This window comes from Microtus pennsylvanicus, chromosome 14, assembly GCF_037038515.1.
Source record: "Microtus pennsylvanicus isolate mMicPen1 chromosome 14, mMicPen1.hap1, whole genome shotgun sequence".
In the NCBI taxonomy this organism is placed as follows: domain Eukaryota; kingdom Metazoa; phylum Chordata; class Mammalia; order Rodentia; family Cricetidae; genus Microtus; species Microtus pennsylvanicus.
The window spans coordinates 35,287,364-35,306,153 of NC_134592.1; the positions used below are offsets into that span (position 1 = coordinate 35,287,364).

Below are 18,790 nucleotides of genomic sequence, written 5' to 3' on the forward strand. Positions count from 1 at the left end.
GGGAGGGGAGGGGAGGGGAGGGAAGGGGAGGGGAGGGGGGGAGGAGGGGAGGGGAGGGGAGGGGAGGTGGGGAGGGGAGGGGAGGGGAGGGGAGGGGAGAGGAGAGGAGGGGAGAGGAGAGGAGAGGAGAGGAGAACCTAAGAGAAGAGGCCACAGAGCTTGAGTGCTGCCAATGCACTCAGTCTGGAGCCTTCAGACTGAGTGTAGATCTAGGCCAGTGCTTCTCAACCTGTGGGTCCAAGACCTCCAAAAGACCGTTAGAAAACAGATAATTACATTACGATTCATAACGGTGGCAAAATTACAGTTATGAAGTAGCAATGAAAATAATTTTATGGTTGGGGGTCACCACAGACAGTATACCTTAGGAGCCATGTGACCCTGAGCTGACCTCCGTCACCTTTCATTACCAGGGATAGTGACAGTTATGTGAGTTGTTGGCCCCTCTCTCTCCCTCTCCCCTTCCCCCACCCCCACTTCCACCCCGGGATTTCTGTGTAGCCCTGGCTGTCTTGAACTACTTTGTAGACCAGGCTGGCCTCAAAGTCACAGAGATCCACCTGCCTCTGTCTCTGAGTGCTAGGGTCAAAGGCAGGCACCATCTTCCAGCTGTGTAATTACCATCTTCTTATAAGATAGGTTCTTTTTGTTTTCTGGGTTTTTTTTTTGTTTTTTTTTTTTTGGTTTTTGGTTTTGATTTGGTTATTTGTTTGGTTTCTTGAGATAGCGTTTCTTTGTGCAGTGCTGGCTGTCCTCAAATTTGCTCTGAATACCAGTCTGGCCTCAAATTTATAGAGATTCACTCTGCCTCCTGAGTGCTGGGATTAAAGTGTGTGCTACTGCTGCCACTACCTGGCTTGTTTTCTGTGGTTATTGTTTTCAGACAGGGTTGTACAGTCCAGGCAGGCCTCAACTTTGCTACCTCTCTGAGGATGACCTTGAACTCCTAGGTCTGCCTTCGTCTCTTTACAGGCTTGTGCCACCACTTGTGACTATAGTCTAAGTTTGGTTTTATGTTTGTTTTTGGTATTATCCATATATATATATATATACACACACGAATGTTTTATATATGTATATATGCACATATGTGCTTCTCTTTAAAAAAAGTCAAAATATTTTATATATCATTGAACCTTTCTGTACTAAGAGCCAAAACTGAGTTAAAGGTTCTTCTTTAAACTTCTTGGTGTAGTCAGGGTCCCACCACTTCTTCTTCTTCTTTTTTTTTTTTAAGATCTATTTATTAGAATCAAGGAAGACCGCAGTCTCATTCAGAGGTTGCATTTGTTGGGAGAAGCTTCATGCACTTTGGCCAAAAGTCCCAGGCCCTGTGCTTTTTGCCTTTTCTAGAAAAGGCAAAGCCATCTTAATTCTCTTTTTGTTAAATATTATCTAGAATTCTATTGCCTTTTACAATTTTATTAGTCTGGAATTCAGCTTTCATGTTATAAGTTCAAGGCTCAGCCTCTCATACACACACAGACAAACTTGGCTCTGTCTTTAGGATTTTTACCCTCTGACTGGGCCCATGGCTGCATGCTCCATTTCTTTTGTATTTTCCCTTATTTTTGTGAGCCCTCCAACAAATTATCTTCCTTCTGCCACACAAAAGATCTATTTATTTATTTGTTAATTTATTTTCTTTTATGTGTATGGATGTTTTGCCTGCATGTATGTCTGTGCACTATGTGTGTGCAATGCCTGCAGAAGAGGGCATCAAATCCACTGGAACTGTAGTTAAATACAATTGTTAGCTGCCTTGTAGGTGCTGAGAATAGAACCCAGGTCCTCTAGAAGAACAAGCAAAGCTCTTAACCACTGAGCCCAGTTCCACCACTTCTTGAAGGCTTAATATTAATCTTAAATCCTCAGATTACTTGCCTGATCCTAAATTGGAAAGTTCAGCTTTAGGCGTTTGGGCAGTGATGACTGGACCTTAGGGAGGGGAAACTTGTGTAATTGACTAAAGGAGAGAACTTCACACCTACGAGTATATTTTACACAGTCAAACAAGATGTCGTTGGTTCCATTTTGATATTTCTGACCTGTTTCCAGAACCTCCCGCCTTTGTCGGTGCCAACATCTCACTTACGTCATGCATACTGTTGCAGCAGCCTCGGGCTAGTTTCAGAACTGCGGTCCTCTGCTGTCTAGAGAATGGAGAGAGAGAGCAAAGCTTCCTCATGCTCTGCCTGTGGTAGTGGTCTCCTCACCCACCATCTCTTCCCTTCAGTCTTTTTAGATTCTGTCAGGAACTGTGGGTTTTATGCCAAGTAGCTTTGACAAGGATAATGAGAAAGTGGTTCTTTCTCATCTCACTTAATAATAAAACTAGGCAAACCAGGAATTCCTTTTAAGATTTACCTTAGTAGATGATATTTTAGGCATTGTATAAATGACCTGTGAAAAAATGAGCAGTGAAAAAGTACAGATTCCTACTTGTGAGTTAGTTTTTGTCAGACTGACACAAAGCTAGACTTAGCTGGGAAGAAGGCATCTCAGTTACAGAACCTCCTCCATCAGACTGGCATGTGAGCAGTTTTCTTGGTTGTTGGTAGATGTGGAAGGTCCCAGCCTGCTGGGGTGTAGAACCCTGTGCAGGGAAGAGGTGTAAGAAGGGGATTCTGAAACAACTCAGTAAGCAGCAGCCCTGGTTTCCTTGTGGATGGGTCTGTGAGCCAAGTAAACCCTCTCCTCCCCAGGCTGCTTTCGCCCGTGTTGTATCACAGCAGCAGGAGCAAGCATGGCCACCACTGTCAGAGAAAATTGCCCGGAGGACCTGGTTTGGCTCTTGGGATGTCTGCTCTTTGAGACCTGTGCCAATCCTACTTCAATAGAGACCGAAATAAATGCATCTCCTTGCCTTCTGGGCCAGCCGAGAAATGTCTGTCATACTGCATTTGAAGGTTCCTCATATAAAATGTTAAAACCTGGTATCCAACATCAAAACCTTTGGTATTTGCTTCAACTTGAAAGAATGAGACTCTCCTGATCCCTCTTTCCTTATCAAAGTAGACAAAGTATTTGAAACAGGGTCTTACTATGTTGCTCTGGCTGTCCTGGAATTCACAATATTGACCAGAGAGCTGCCTGCCTCTGCTTCTGCTTCCCAGGTGCTGGAATTAAAGGCGTGTACCACTTTGTTCAACCAAGTGGATAGATTTCTTAAATAAGCAGTTGGACACTCTGGCCCCTCGGGCTCTTGAGTCCACATACACATCTACATACTCACACTTGCATATTTAATTCTTTTCAGAAGTACTTCAAAAGCAATGTTCCTAAAAGAAAATGTTACTAAGGTGTTGGGGACCAGCCCCAGCAAAAAAAAAACAACAAAACAAAAACATTTCTTACCTGCGTAGAGGTGTGGGAAAAATAAAGACACAATTCACAGAAATCAGGAGGGAGTTTCAGGGATTATTCAAATCCCCAAATCACCCATGTTTATTTTTCAAACAGCTTTTATATCAACATAAACTGAGGGGGAAGGTAACTTCCCCCTCATTAGCATTCTGTTTCCTTGGTAGTGGGGAATGACTTAAGTCATGGCTTACCTATGTCCATTTGGTCAAGTAGGTTGAAAACACCTCTCCCCCAAATGACCTCATAGTTATAATGGAAGGAGCAGAATTACATTAGCATGTCCTGGCACCTGTTGGGATTGCTTTACTTCAAAAGAGCCAGGCGATCCCCTCCTGTGTGGAAGGTGCAAATTATGCCTCTAAGTCGCTCAGATTCTCTGACCACCAGACAGTGTGGAATATGGGCCTGCATATTTCGGCCCCTACACTTTTGTTTTGTTTTGTTTGTTTGTGTTCAAGACGGTCTTACTGTGTAGCTTTTGTTTTCAAGACTGGGTCTCACTGTGCTCTGACTGTTCTGGAACTCACTATGTAGCCTCGAACTTACAGAGATCCACCAACCTCTGTCTCCCAAGCGTGGGATCAAAAGTGTACACCACTGTGCCTAGCTTGACACATGCTCTTGATTCTAGCATTTGAGAAGCAAAGACAGGTGGATCTCAGAGTTTGAGGCCAGTCTGGTCACAGAGTGATTTCCAGGATAGCCAGAGCTACACAGAGAAAGCCTGTTAAACAAAGACAGCATTACATCTGTGAAAAGGTAGATAGGTACTATATGTGTAAGGTATATATTGACTAAGAATTCATATATAGACTGTATAAAGAACTATGAATCTGTAAAAAATAGAAGTTCATTTTTAAGTAATTATACTTTTTATTATTTTTTGAGTGCATATGGGTATTTTGCCTACATTCTGTAATGTATTTTGCTTGTATTCTGTAAGCAGTGTGTGTGTGTGTGTGTGTGTCTAGTGCCCAAGAGGGTCAGAAGGACTCCCTGAAACTGGAGTTACAGACATGTGGGTGCTGGGAATCTAAGCCAGGTCCTCTGGAAGGGCAGATAGTACTCTTAACAACTGAGCCATCTCTCCAAGTTCCATTCTTTAAAATCAGCAGAAATGCTTTATCAAATAAGATAATCAAACAGACAATAAGCATTTGAAAGTTTAAGGTTTCTGTCTCACAACTGCAACCTAGTACTTGAGAGCTTGAGAGATAGAACAAGAGGATCAGGAGTTAAAGATCATCTTCACCTGAATGGCAGGTTCACGGCCAGCCTGAGTTAATGAGACTATTTAAAAGGAAGGAAGAAAAGTTAAAGTTAAATCTTTGCAGCTCCCTTACTTACAAGGTAACTGAAAAATGCTCAGAATGATTACAGTGGGAAAAGATTGATAGTGTTGGCAAAGCTGTTAAAGTTAGGATGCTATCATAATTTGGACAGATCTGAATAGGTACAACTGTCAGAGAAAACTTTGTAAATGTCTGCTGAGGCTAAACATAGGACCCAGCAACCTTACTCTTAGCTCTACCTAAGGGATATGATTATTATGTGTCTCCGCTGAAGATAAATACAAGAGTATTCCCAGCTGCTTTATCCATAGTAGCCAAAAGTTGGAACAAGCTGAAATATCCACTGAAGGAAAGTGATAAGCAAAGTGTATGGTAGCCATATAAAAAAATGGACAAACCATGAAAGGAACAGACTGTTGATCCACACACTGATGTGGATGAGCCTCATGGTTATAATCTTGAGTGAAAGAAGACAAGTCAGCCACAAAGGAGCCTGTCCCCTATGATTCCATTTGTGTGGTGTTTACAGACAGGCAGATTATAGGTGTCAGAGTAGTGGTTACTCTAGGGTAGGATTTTTTTTTAATTTTTTTCCTTTATTTTATTTAAAGAAAAAGTATCTTTTATTTACATATCAATCCCAGTTCCTACTCTCTCCCCTCCTCCCATTCCCTCCATCTTACCCTCCATCCCACTCCCATCCACATTGCTTTGAGGAAGGACCAAGCCCCTCCCTCTGACTATATCGACACCGAGCAAGGTATCCCTCCAAAGAGAAAGGATTCTAAAAAACCAGTACATGCAGTGGGGATAAATCCTTGCCCCACAGCCAGTGACCCTGCAGTCTACCCAGCCATACAACTGTCACCCATACTCTGAGGACCTAGTTTGGTCCTATGCTGATTTCTTCTCTATCTGACCAGAATTGGTGAGGTCCCATTAGCTCAGGTAAGCTGTTTCAGTGGATAGGCATCCTCATTGTGGTCTTGACCTCTTTGATCCCACTCTTCAGTTGGACTTTGGGTCCTCAGCCTCTGCTTTCATCGGTTACTGGATGAAGGTTCTATAGTGACATTTAAGATCGATATCAATCTGACTATCTGGGATCTAGGGTAGGATATTGAGTCTAAAGTCACCTCTTGATCTGGCTGTGGTTCATTGGTGTATGTATACTTAGGAAATAATGCATTTAGCATTATTAATGCATAGTACTATGTTATATTAATTGTCATGTATAGGTGTATGGTACAGAGGATCAAACCCCAGGGCTTCACACTCAATAAACATTCTACCCATGAGGTACATTCCTATCTTACGTTGTATTGTAAAATAAGTTTGACAAAAATGAATCCAAAATGGAAGCTGCAAAACCAAGCATGTAGACAAAGGAGAAAATGTCTTTTGTCTGCAGAAAGCAGTGGTCCTACATGAACATGGAGGTCTCTGTCTGACTTAGAAGAGCTGGCTAAGTCTGATCGTTCACCTCCATACAGCTCTTTAAACCGTCACTCTTAAATATTGTTTGTTTTCTTTATATTTTGTTCAGTATCTGCTTATTAAATGTACTTATATTATAAGAGCAAACAAAAAGGAAACCAAGTGAAGTTACTCCTCCAAAATGAAAAGAAAAGGAAAATTAATGAAAGGCTCCTTTTGCTTTTGCTTCTATGGTATTTACCTTATTCCCTGTGAGTCTAGTGCTTTTAACAACCTCATTAACTCTGTAGAGAGAGATCTGACTTGAAGGGACAGAGAGAACAGAATCAGATGACATGGTAGGAAACTGCAGCAGAAAACCAGGAGTGTTATCAGATCAGAGGCACCTCCACCCTTGCCTGTCCCTCTCTTCCCTATCCCTTCTCTCTTCCTTTTTTGTATTTTCTTTGTATTTTGAGACAAGGTCTCACTGTGGAGCCTGAATTAGCCTTAATTTTTGGCAGTCCTCCTGATGCATCGGTCTTCCAAGTGCTAGGGTTACAAGCGTGAGCCACCGTACCTGGCTGGGCTTTCCTGCTCTCCCACTCACCTTTACCATACAAGTGTTCCACCCTGCTTTCTCCCCCAGCACTATATTCCATCCTTTGCTTTCTTACAGTCTTTTTCTGGGTGAAATCCTAGAGTCCTGTCTTTACCCATCTTCTGATTACGCCTGGAAGCTCTCGATTACAAGACCCTTTCTTCATCTCACAGCCACTCCCTTCTTTCTATCAGTGCTGCCCGCACTGGCTCTTGGCCTGTTGTGTTTAGTGCAGATCCTTAAACATCATTTTTTGCCATTCTCTTATACCTTGCGTGGGTTATCTTTGTTCATATAAACATGCCCAGAACCTATATTGTGTAGGATGCTATAAAATATAAATATTTTTGAATGAATAATCTATTTCACAAGATAAACAAACGCTGCCTAAGAGCAGTTTGCCCTTCTCAGTGCAGTCTGTATTCCACATACAAACACAGGATAATTTGTCCTTTTTTCTTTTGTAAAAATTTTGTCTTCTAGGTATGTTTATTTGTCTGCATGTGTGTCATATACATACCTAGTGCCTGTAGAGACCATAAATGGGCATCAGATCCCTGGAACTGGAGTGTGTGTGGATTCTGGAAATCAAACTCGGGTCCTCCGTAAAAGCAGCCAGTGCTCTTACCCACTGAGCCATCTCTGCAACCCTGGAGAGGGATTTCTTTATTCACAGTCTCTGTAGAGCATGTAAGGCCTGCTACATTCATGTTGCATGAGCCAGTCACTTCTTTTGCTGCCGTTGGTTACTAAGTGACTGTTATCTTCAGTGAAACCAGTTTCTATCTTTGCTGTCCTTTCCAGGGTGCAAGGATTGCTTCCCAGAAAGAGGCACATTAGCTTGCTCCATAGTTCTTGTGCTTTTCTGTGAACTTGAAAGAACAGGACCATGTTCTAGTCATCCTTAATCTCTAGTGTGTAGCATTGAATGGATGCATCCCTAGTTTGTTTTCAATGTTTTTTGTTTTTGTTTTTGTTTTTTTTTTTAGGGATGGGGTGGGATCAGAATTAGTCTAATCGTCTGTCTCAGCCTCTCCAGCCTAGCAGTCTGTATGTTCAAAGTGTAATAACAGGAACCAGAGCTCTGTATCTAAGGACTAAGTCCTCAGGGCGGGTGCAAACATTCTTGTTGGGCTTTGACTGTTACTGGCAGGGGACAGAAGACCAGGTATTCTAATAAAATTGCTTTCTAGCTTTAGGTCACAAGGTGGCGCTGTGAAACCAGTTTTGCTCATTGGTTGGATTCCAGGCTCACATGCTCTCCTGACCTCGTGTTAGTCAAACATCAGGATCACCTGGTTACTGGTTAAAGCACTCTTTAATGAAATTTGTTCACAGAGCTTGAATTGTTGGTCTAGAGCAGTGGTTCTCAACCTTCTAATGCTGCCACCCTTCAATACAGTCTATGTTGTAGTGACCTCAACCATAAAATTATTTTCATTGCTATTTCATAACTGTTATTTTGCTACTGTTATGAATTGTAATGTAAACATTTTTAGAGATAGAGGTTTGCCAAAGGGGTGGCGACCCACAGTTTGAGAACCACTGGTCTAGAGAGTCCTGTGAGCTTCTGGTTTTAAGTAAATACTCCATAAGCAATTTTAGCATCTGGCTTTTCTCCAACAGTGGAAGGTGTCTTTGGTTACCTAGAGAGATCCATGTTGAATAGTCTATATAGCAAATTCCAGAACAGGCAGGATTACATAGAGAAATCCTGTCTCAATTTAAAAAAAAATACACATATACGTCTCAAATTTTTAAAAATATATACATACATACATGAACACGCACACACACACACACATTCATATAGTCTGCCATATGGACTAAATATTCCACTTGATTATGCAAAGATATCTGTCAGAAATATAATTAACTCCTTCAGTAAAATTAAATTTCTAGATATTCAAAATATGAACTCAAACTCTTGGTGAATAATGTTCAGGGGATAATAAATTTGTTCAGTCACAGTTGTTCAGGTCTATTTTCCTTGGGGGTGGGGAGGCTCATCCTTGAGGCTAAGGGTCAGACTGTTTTGGAAAAACAAAAGCAGCATCTTGTGGTCAGAAGCTTGATGTTTGAGTCTAGGAACACGAGGCCCGTTTGGGAAGCATAGTGGGGTGAGGGGAGTGTATCATCAGTCGTTCCTGTGGAACAGTAGAGACAGAGGCAAAGGAAGAGAAGAGGAGGAATGAGAGGCTTAATTAAGAGTTTATCGGGTTACTAAACACAATTAAGTGGACATTATACCTATTTCTAGTGTCTTCTAGGATTCTTTGTATTCTATATGTTGAATTATAGAAATTACAAAATATTTCAGGTTCCATATAGGTCATCCTAAAGCAGAAACTCATATGGAGAAATTTCCTCCCTGTGATCTACATGAACCAGCTCTGAGTTAGAATAGTACAGCCTTGACCCAAACATCAGCGTACTGGGGAAATGGGTGCCGTGTGCACTGGAAATCGTGTTGGCATCATCAGGCAGCATCAGATGAGTTACTTAGCCATGGATTTATGGTAATGGATTTCGGACTTTGTGAGGTCTACACTTGGAAGCTTCTTTGGTTCCCCATTGTGGTTTTGAATGAGAATGTTCCCCCTCCCCCATAGACTCATAGATTTGAATGCTTGGTCACCAGGGAGTCGCAATATTTGAAAAGATTACGAGGTGTGGGGGCTGGAGAGATGGCTCAGAGATTAAGAGCATTGCCTACTCTTCCAAAGGTCCTGAGTTCAATTTCTAGCAACCACATGGTGGCTCACAACCATCTGTAATGGGGTCTGGTGCCCTCTTCTGGCCTGCAGACATACACACAGACAGAATACTATATACATAATAAATAAATAAATATTTTTTTTAAAAAAAAGATTACGAGGTGTGGCCTTGTTGGAGGATGGGTCACTGGAGGTGGGCTTTGAAGTTTTCAAAAGCCCAAGCTAGGCTCTCTTTCTTCCTGCTGCCTATGGATCCAGATATAGAACTCTCAACTGCTTCTCCAGTATCCTGGCTGCCTGCAGTGCCTTCATGCTCTCCACCTTGCTCCCTGCCATGATGACAATGGACTAAACCTCTGAACTGTAAGCCAGCCCCAATTAAATGCTTTTTTTATAAGGGTTGCCATGGCCATGATGTCTCTTCACAATAGAGCACTAAGATACTTAATACTGAGCTAGATATGATATTTCTAATCACTTTTCTTATTTCTTCCAAGACCTTGGCCAAGTATTTTTATCCTGCTAGAGCAATGAAGAGGTCCAGCTGAGTGTTTTCTTAACAACTAGCAAACTAAGTACAGAAGTCTACAGTAGTCTGGGCTATTAGGGTCTGGTCCGCTTCACATCCTGCCTTAAGTCTAAGGTCTTTTGCACACTGACCCTTATATCACCTCCTACTGTGATCTTGTTGCATTGTATAGCAAGTCACTGGCTGAAAATATTTTAGAAATAACCTTTTATTCTTCCTTTAGGGATGTTTTTACTTGACTCATTCTAACGTGTTGGCCAGTGCTTCCAGGTGCCACTCACATTTGGGTGTGCAGCAGCAGCCAGTTGTTGAACAGTAAAGACAGTGGCAGCTTTGTTTTGATCTGGGCAGTGGAGATGTACCCCTTTAATCCTAGCACTGATGGGGAGGGGCAGACGCAGACAAATTTCTGTGAGTTTGAGGCCAGCCTGGTCTACACAGTGAGTTTCACGACACCCAGGGCTATAGAGAGAGACTTTGTTTTGAGAGAGAGAGAGAGAGAGAGAGAGAGAGAGAGAGAATGGATTTCTGAGAGCAAGTCAGAACAGAGGCATTCTTATAATGGTGGTGCATACCTTGAATTCCAGCACTCCAATAGGCAGAGGCAGGTGTATCTATGTAACTGGAGGTTTCTCTTCCCCCTGCCAATTCACAAATAACCACTCTGAGGTTTGATATTAATTACAAACTGTTTGGCCTATTAGCTCAGGTGTTATTAACCTGTTCTTAGAATTTTAATTAACTAATTTCTGTTGTATATTTTGCACGAGGCTTGTGGTTACCTCACATCTCCTCTGGTGGCTGCTACTGTCTGCTTGACTCCACCTTCTTTTCCCTGTCCTTTTGCTTGGATTTCCCACCTAGCTATAAACTGCCCTGCCAAAGCAGCTTCTTTATTAATAAATAAAGCACATTCACAGCATGCAGAAGGAAATCCCACATCATATCTACGTGAATTCAACACCAGCCTGGTCTACAAAGTGAGTTCCAGAACAGCCAGGGCTACACAGAGAAAATCCTGTGTCAAAAAATAAAAAAAGAAAAGAAAATCACTCAGTCCTCATAGAGCAATGAAAATTTTCTTTTTCGGGAAATATGCTAAGGATGGAGGCTAGAGTAGAAATGGACATTGCAGGTATTGTTGGTGGAGTGGTACTGTGGTGTCAAAAAGAATTTTCTGGGAAAAGACAGGAGGCTTTAGATTTTTCCATATTGTTTTGTTTGCATTTCATTGAGACTCTGGTCATCTCTCCTCATCTTGCTCACCCTTATTCCAAAATGGAATCATGATTCTGAGAAGTCTGCATTAAAACAAACCCAACATTTGTTTATTTTTTGAGAATTTCATATGTGTATAGGATATATTTTATGTCTTGATCATATTCAGCCCTCCATTTGTCCTCTCTGATTTCCCTCCCACTGTCGAGATGGTTCAGTGGATAAAATCACTTGCCACAAAGCCTGCTGATCTGCGTTCAATCCCCAGGACCCATATAGTACAAGGAGAACCAATTCCACATGCAAGTACCAGTATATATGCGTATACTCAGAAGAAAGAGAAAATTTAATCATAAATATTTAAACGACCATTTGGCAACATACCCATTTAGCAAGCAATAGTAATAATATGTTCCTCCCTAGAGCCTTGGCCTTCCTGGCCATGGTCCTTTGACCAAGTTTACAGTACCAGGGATGGATTCTCTCTTCTGAATGCAGGCCTCAAATTCAGTAGGAGTGTGGTTGGCCACTCCCATAACAGGCCGCTATTGCACAGTGGGCACATCTTGCTTGGAAGAATGGTATTGTAGCATAACCTGCAGGGTCTCCTGCTGGATAAGATACTTGGATGGTTTTTCCACTCCTGTAGCCTGCCCGTCTTTCAGCGCTATGAAAGCTAGCCAGCAAAGAGGGAGCTTCCACTTCCGTTTAAGCTTGATCAGTCTGTGCTGCAACCAAAGTGTAGTCCTCAGCAGTAGGACCTTACATCTAGTTCTGACAGGCAACCAAGAGCAATGATGGTTTAAAAATTTTATCGGGGGCAGTAGTGGCACACACTTTAATCCCAGCACTTGGGAGGCAGATGCAAGTGGATCTCTGTGAGTTCAAGACCAGCCTGATCTACAAAGCAAGTTCCAGGACAACCAGAGCTGTTACACAGAGAAACCCTGTCTTTAAAATTTTTTTTAAATTATTATATTTACATATGTATATGTGTGTGAGTGCACACATGCCACAGTGCAAATGTTGCAGAGGGCAGCTTCTAGAAGTTGATTTTTTCTTCTACCATGTGAGTCTGGGCATGGATATGGAATTGTCAGGTTTGGTGGCGAGTACCTTACCTGCTGAACTATCTCTCTAGCTCTCCGTATAGCTCTTAAAAATGTCCTTGGTTTTAGTTAACTTTCCCCCTCAACACTTCCTTTCCTCTACCCCCTCATCCTCACTAAACTTTCGTACCCGGTAACCATCCCCAATACTCATATCACTTATGTTCTACTACTACTACCCCCACCATGACTACCCCACCCCACTCTGCTGGCCTAGGTCCCTCCTGCCCCTGACCATGAGCCCTTTAGCTTACTGGCCTCTACAGCATTGCAAGTTAAACACACATCTAAAAATTCAAAGCTAGACTGGGCGATGGTGACTCAAGCCTTTAATCCCAGCACTCAAGAGGTAGAGGCAGTCGGATCTTCTTGAGTTTGAGGCCAGCCTGCTCTCCAGAGTGAGTTCTAGGACAGCCTCCAAAACTACACAAAGAAACCCTGTCTCAAGAAACCAAACCAATCAACTAACCAAACAAACAAACAAACAAAAATTCAAAGCTAGGATGTATGTGATAGAGAACATATGGGGGCCTGGGTTACTACACTCAGAATAATATTTTCCAGTTCCATATAGTTTCTTGCAAATTTCATAATTTTGGTTTCTTTCACAGCTGAATAAAATTCCACTGTATATAGGTACAACATTTTTGTTGTCCGTCCAGACTGACTCGGTTTCCCAGTTACTGTGAATAGAGCAGCAGTGAGCATGGATGTGCGCATCTCTCTGTAGTAGAGTCTTTGGGTATGTGCCCAAGAGTGACGTAGCTGGATCATACGGAAACCTACATTTTAAAAAGTTGTAGATCACCTTTAATCCCAGCACTGTAGCGGCAGAGGCAGGCAGATCTCTGTGAGTTCAAGGCCAGCCAGGTCTATATAGTGAGCTTCAGGTCAGCCAGGACTATGTAAAGAGACTCTGTTTCAAAAAAACAAACAAAATTTTTTTCCAATAAAAAAGTTGTAGATATCCTCCCTCTAGCCCCTACTGTGGTCTTGGCGTATAACCCATGCTAACCTTCACCTTGTGTCTCCTGAATGTTGGAATTCTAGGTGTATGCTGTTATCCCTGGTGTCTGTCTCTCTCTCTCTCTCTCTCTCTCTCTCTCTCTCTCGCTCTCGCTCTCGCTCTCGCTCTCGCTCTCGCTCTGTGTGTGTGTGTGTATTACACTTGGAACTATGAACCATAGAATCTTTTAAACTTTTTTTTATTTAATTTTTAAGAGTGTGTGCAGGAGGGTTGCACTGGAAACCAGCAGAGGGCATTAGGTCCCCTAGAACAGAAGTTACAGGTAGTTAATGAGTCCCCCAGCCTGTGTGGTGGGAACCAAACTCATGTCCTCTGAAAGAGCAGTGCATGCTCTTAACCACTGAGGCAGCACCCTAGCCCTGAGCTGTAGAATCTTGACAATACTGGATCCTGACTATGAAGGAAAGCTGCCTTTAAGCCTTTTCTCCTGGCAAAATAGATGATTCCTTATTCTCTCAGGGAGTGGTCAGCTGCATTCTCCATTTCTGCTGAGAATAGCTGTTTATAAGACTCACTTCCTGGAGTTATTATTCCATCCTTCTGGAAGGAATCTCATTTTGTTCTCTATGAACCAGGTGTTTAGGTGCCCTCTTTGTGTGAAAGAGGAATATTCCTACCCAGAAGTACAGGAAGGAGAAAAGTCACTGGAGCCTCAGACACCTGCACTGTAACCAAATTGCAAATGGCCGGTCAAGGAGCTTGGGTTGGAATGGGATAGACCCACAGGCCAGTGCTGGCCTGACTAGAAGGGACAGAGAAAATTGCTGTTGACTGATGGAAGGGGTTTGGCAGAGGCCCCGGCTTCCTGTCGGGGATTTGAGCTCATGCAAACCTTGCTGTTGAGCGGGTGGGGCTGGCCAAGCTTGTTTCTGGTGAGTCTTGTTTCACCCCCACCCACCCTCAGTTCCACAGATGCTGGTTTATTGCAAGCTCCATGCTGACTGTAGACTGAAAGCCTCTCATTGTTTTTGAGCTCATGTTTAGATAACTGCACATGCCTGTGGTGGCCAGGGCACCCTGAAAAGGAAGTGCCTGGGCTCCAACAGCCCAGCCCTTCTTTCTCTGTATGAGTGAGTGAGTGTAGCTTGTATTCAGGACATTATAAGGCCATTTATGTCTTTGCAGGATTTATTACTTGAGGGATTCTAGGCTTCTCCTCAGTACTTGGAATTTTGGGATGTTTTTTTGTCTTTTCTTCCTTCCATCCATTCTACCCAGAAGGATTACAGGCTATTTTAACCAGGCCTTCTTTCTATACACAGCTGGGATACCACAGCATTCTTCCCCTTGGTGAGAAGATTGCTTTGGGAGGGTGAGGTAGGCATGACTGTGGCGGGGTTAGCAGGTTGTTTTTATGACCATGGTAGGGTTAGCAGCCACCCCTGCACTGATGTTTTCAGGGCAGCTCTTCCTTAGATCATCTTCTTTGTCCTCTTTTTCATCACTCTCCTGTCCCAAAAAGCTTCCACTTGGGTGCTCAGTAAGCCATAGAGCACTTACTGCTTTTGCAGAGGACCCAGGTTAGATTCCCAGCATCCCCTCGGTGGCTCACAGCCATCTGTAACTCCAGTTCAGTGGGGCTGATGCTTTCTTAGGACCTCCATGGGCACCAGGTACACATACTTATTTGCAGGTAAAATATACACAATACATAAAGTAAATTACTATAATTTTTTTAAAAATCTGAATCTGGGCTAGGTATGTGGTTCATTTCCTAGCGTGCATGCAGCGCTAGGTTCAGTCCTCAGCACCACACATGAACGTGCTGTGGTGGCACTCACCCGACAAGTCGGTCAGGACCTGCCGTCAACAGTCGTTTATCATTTAGAAACATAGGGGTTTCCTTTAGGTTTTTTTGTTGTTTGTTTGTTTGTTTTGTTTAATGTACATTGGTGTTTTGCCTGCGTGTATGTCTGTATGAGGTTGTCAGATCCCCTGGAATTGGAGTCACAGACAGCTGTGATTTCCCATGTTGCTGCTGGGGCTTGAACCTGGGTCCTCTGGAAGAGCAGCCAGTGCTCACCAGCCCCCATCTCCTCCCCAACCTGCCAAAAAAAAAAACCCAAACTTGTTTTAACTCCGTGTGTGTGCGAGAGTGACATGTGCCACTGTGTGTGACACATACATGTGCCATTGTGTGTGTGAGAGTGTGATGCACGTGCCATTGTGTGTATGAGTGGCACATGTGCCATTGTGTATGTTCTGCTGAAGCAAGTTCTCCCTCTACCACATGCGTCCTGGAAACTGAGCTCGGGTAGCAGGCATCTTACTGATTCATCTTTTAACAAATTGAAAAGAAAAATAAATACTTCTTATGCTTGTGCAATCATTGAAAATTACCCAGAGGAACACTGATGATTCTTGTGCTTCTAATACAAAAGAGAAATATATTGTTTAAGAATCTATTATTAGCTAATCTCAGTACTCAGGAGACAGAAGCAGGTGGATCTCTGAGTTCAAGACCAGCCTGGACTACAGAGTGAGTTCTAGGATATCCAAGGCTACACAAAGAAACCCTGTCTTGAACCACACACCCTCCAAAAGAAAATCCATTATTGGACAGTTGGGGTGGACATGACTCCCTTCTCTGTTTGGGCATGGTTAAGCAAAATAACTAATGATTTTAATGTGTCCTTTTTTTTAAGATGTGTTAATACTTTTTCTATTAATTTTTTTTATATTTATTTGTGTGTGTGTGTGTGTATGTGTGTGTAAGTCAAAGGATAACTTTCAGGTGTCTGTTATCTTCCCACCATGTGGGCCCCAAGGTCAGAATTGAAGTTCAAAGGCTTGGCAGCAAGTGCCCTTACCTACTGAGCCATTTTGCCTTTGGTAATCTTTTCTTATAAAATTATTCAAAATTTAACTTTGGAGATTTAAAAGGGAGGCTGACATTTTAAATAACTTATTTTAATGTAACCAAGAAGTCATTCTTTTTTTCTTTTTCTTTTTTTCCAAGGAACCATTCTTTTTGTTGTTTTATTTTTTGATACAGGTTTGATACAGCCTCTGAGTGCTGGGATTAATGGCATGTGTCACCACCACTCAGCTTCAAGGAGCCATTCTTAACATAACTACTATATTTTAATAGAAGATACTCTTGAATTTAAATGCCCTTTGTTGAAATTCTGATATAAGCCTTACAGGATAGCCTGGACACATGTAAAGAAGCTAATTCAGTGTGTTTTACAGGCTTTTATCCTATCTGCTTCAGACTTGATCCTTGTGCTTTTTGCCTTCCAGTTCTCTCCTGCGCTATGGTGGCAACCTATCTCTCCAAAGTGCCATGAGTGTGCGATTCAACAGCAATGGGACCCAACTCCTGGCCCTGCGGCGGCGCCTGCCCCCTGTCCTTTATGACATCCACTCCCGCCTGCCAGTGTTCCAGTTTGACAATCAAGGTTACTTCAACTCATGCACTATGAAGAGCTGCTGTTTTGCAGGGGATCGTGACCAGGTGGGTGCCTTGGCCGTCTACATCCCCATGTCTTACTGTATTGCTCTCAGTTTCTCTTTTGTACCACATGAAGTAGAACTGTTGATATATATTTTTTCTTTTTTTTATTTTAAACTTTTTTCATTTTACATATCAACTCCAGTTTCCCCTCTCTCCCCTCCTCCTGCTTCTCCTTCCCACCCTTTCCATTCCACTTCTCAGAGGGGGTAAGGCCTCCTCCCTTGGGGAGACAACAAAGTCTGGCATACCAAGTTGAGGCAGGACCAAGTCCCTCCCCCTTGTATCAGGCTATGGGAATGGGCTCCAAAAAGCCAGTTCATGTACCCAGGATAAGTCCTGGTTCCACTGCCAGCTACCCCCTCTCCAGCAGATCACCCACATTCAGAAGTCCCGTGCAGGTTCCCCAGCTGTTGTCAGTTCAGAGTCTGTGAGCTCCCACTAGCTCTGGTTCAAGATGGCCGAGTTGGGAGAGGTATGGAGAGCGAAAGCAATGAGATATCTTGATATAGGGAGCCATTGTGGGGTTAGGGAGAAACCTGGTGCTGGGGAACTTCCCAGGAATCCACAAGGATTACCCCAGCTAAGACTTCTAGCAGTTGTGGAGAGAATGCCTGAACTGGCCTTCCCCTGTAATCAGATTCGTGACCACCCTAACTGTCATAGCACCTACACCCAGTAACCGATGAAAGCAGACGCAGCCATCCACAGTCACACACAGGGCTGAGCTCCTGGATGGAGTTCATATGAACAAGGGGGGGAGGGTCAAGATTATATAAATATATATTTTTAAATGTATTTTGCATGCATGTACGTCTGTAAGGGTATTGGATTTCATGGAACTAGAATTACAGACAGTTGTGAGCTGCCGTGTGAGTGCTGGGGAATTGAACCTGGGTCCTCTGGAAAAGTAATCAGTGCTCCCAACCGCTGAACCATCTCTTCAGCCCCTGATTCTGATATTTTTGTCTAATAGTGACTGTCTTCATTCAGGATGCCAGGGGTCCAGTCATTCAAGGCACATCCTGTAAACCAAGGCTAGCTACATGATTCTAAGCAACCAGCTCTGCCACATTTGTGGATGGATCTTGAATTTTAAGAGTGTGCCATTCTGAAAGGAAAGGAGCTCGTGGCACAGTAACCTGCCAGTGGAAGGCATTCCCGTAACAAGTGCCGTCCCAGAGCCATGTATCTTGAATGGCTTCTTGAATGGTGTCATTTTCTGAAATGAAAAGGCCTCAGCAGCCTTGTTTGAGAAAGAACCAGCATTCTAATTAGGATTGACCAGTCCTAGCTCTGTGTTCTAGTCTTTTCTGAGTTGCTGGGACTAGAGATACTGATGATTTAATGGAGACAGTTTAGGGGTAGGAGAGATGGCCTAGGGGTTAAGAGGAGTATTTGCTGTTTGCCCAACACCCACATCAGGCAGCTCATAACCACCCAGCTCCAGTGGGTCCTATGCCTTATTCTCACTTCGGAGAGCACCCACACACATGCATCATGCATAAAAACATAAATGGACACATAAATAAGTTTAAAAGTGGCAGTTTAATAATGGACTTGGCACACTTATATCTATCTGAGCCATAGAAATTGTGAAGTAGTTGTCAGTCATCACTTGGACTGGCCTCAGTAATTGAGCTGAGTAAAGACATATAAAGAATCTATTGCTGGTAATTCTTCAGCAATACAGCTTTTTCTTTTCAAGGATAATGAATCTTATTGTTGCCTTACATCCAGATAGGGGGAAAAAGAAATGCTAGTCTCTATTAATGCTGTGGACCCATCAGCTATGTCAAATTTTGACATTAAATTTGACAGAGGCAGTTGGGTGTGGTGGCACACACCGTTACTACCAGTAATCGAGAGGCAGAGGTAGATGAATCTCTGTGGGTTTGAAGTCAGCTGTTTATCTACGTAGTGTGTTCCACACCCACCAGGTCTACACAGTGAGACTGTCCCAAATTAATTAATCAATTAACTAAAGTCTCCCTCATCTCTTAAGAAATATTTGTTTGGCTCCAAAACCACAGAGAAACCCTGTCTCGAAAAACCAAAAAA

At 42.9% G+C, this 18,790-nt stretch overlaps 1 protein-coding gene and 1 non-coding gene across 5 annotated transcripts in view; both read left to right on the forward strand.

Moving 5' to 3' along the window:
* The window catches only part of Dcaf5 (DDB1 and CUL4 associated factor 5), a 109,628-nt gene that overhangs the window by 44,395 nt on the left and 46,443 nt on the right, over nt 1–18,790 (forward strand). For all 4 annotated transcript variants that reach the window (XR_012907780.1, XR_012907781.1, XM_075948821.1 and 1 more), the window contains exon 6: nt 16,519–16,732. Coding sequence is in view for 2 of the 4 variants with exons in the window: in XM_075948821.1 (XP_075804936.1) it covers nt 16,519–16,732 (214 nt within the window). In the remaining 2 variants the exon portion in view is untranslated. The remainder of the gene's footprint in view (nt 1–16,518; nt 16,733–18,790) is intronic.
* Nucleotides 6,013–6,152, forward strand: LOC142835415 (small Cajal body-specific RNA 3). The gene has a single exon (XR_012907845.1).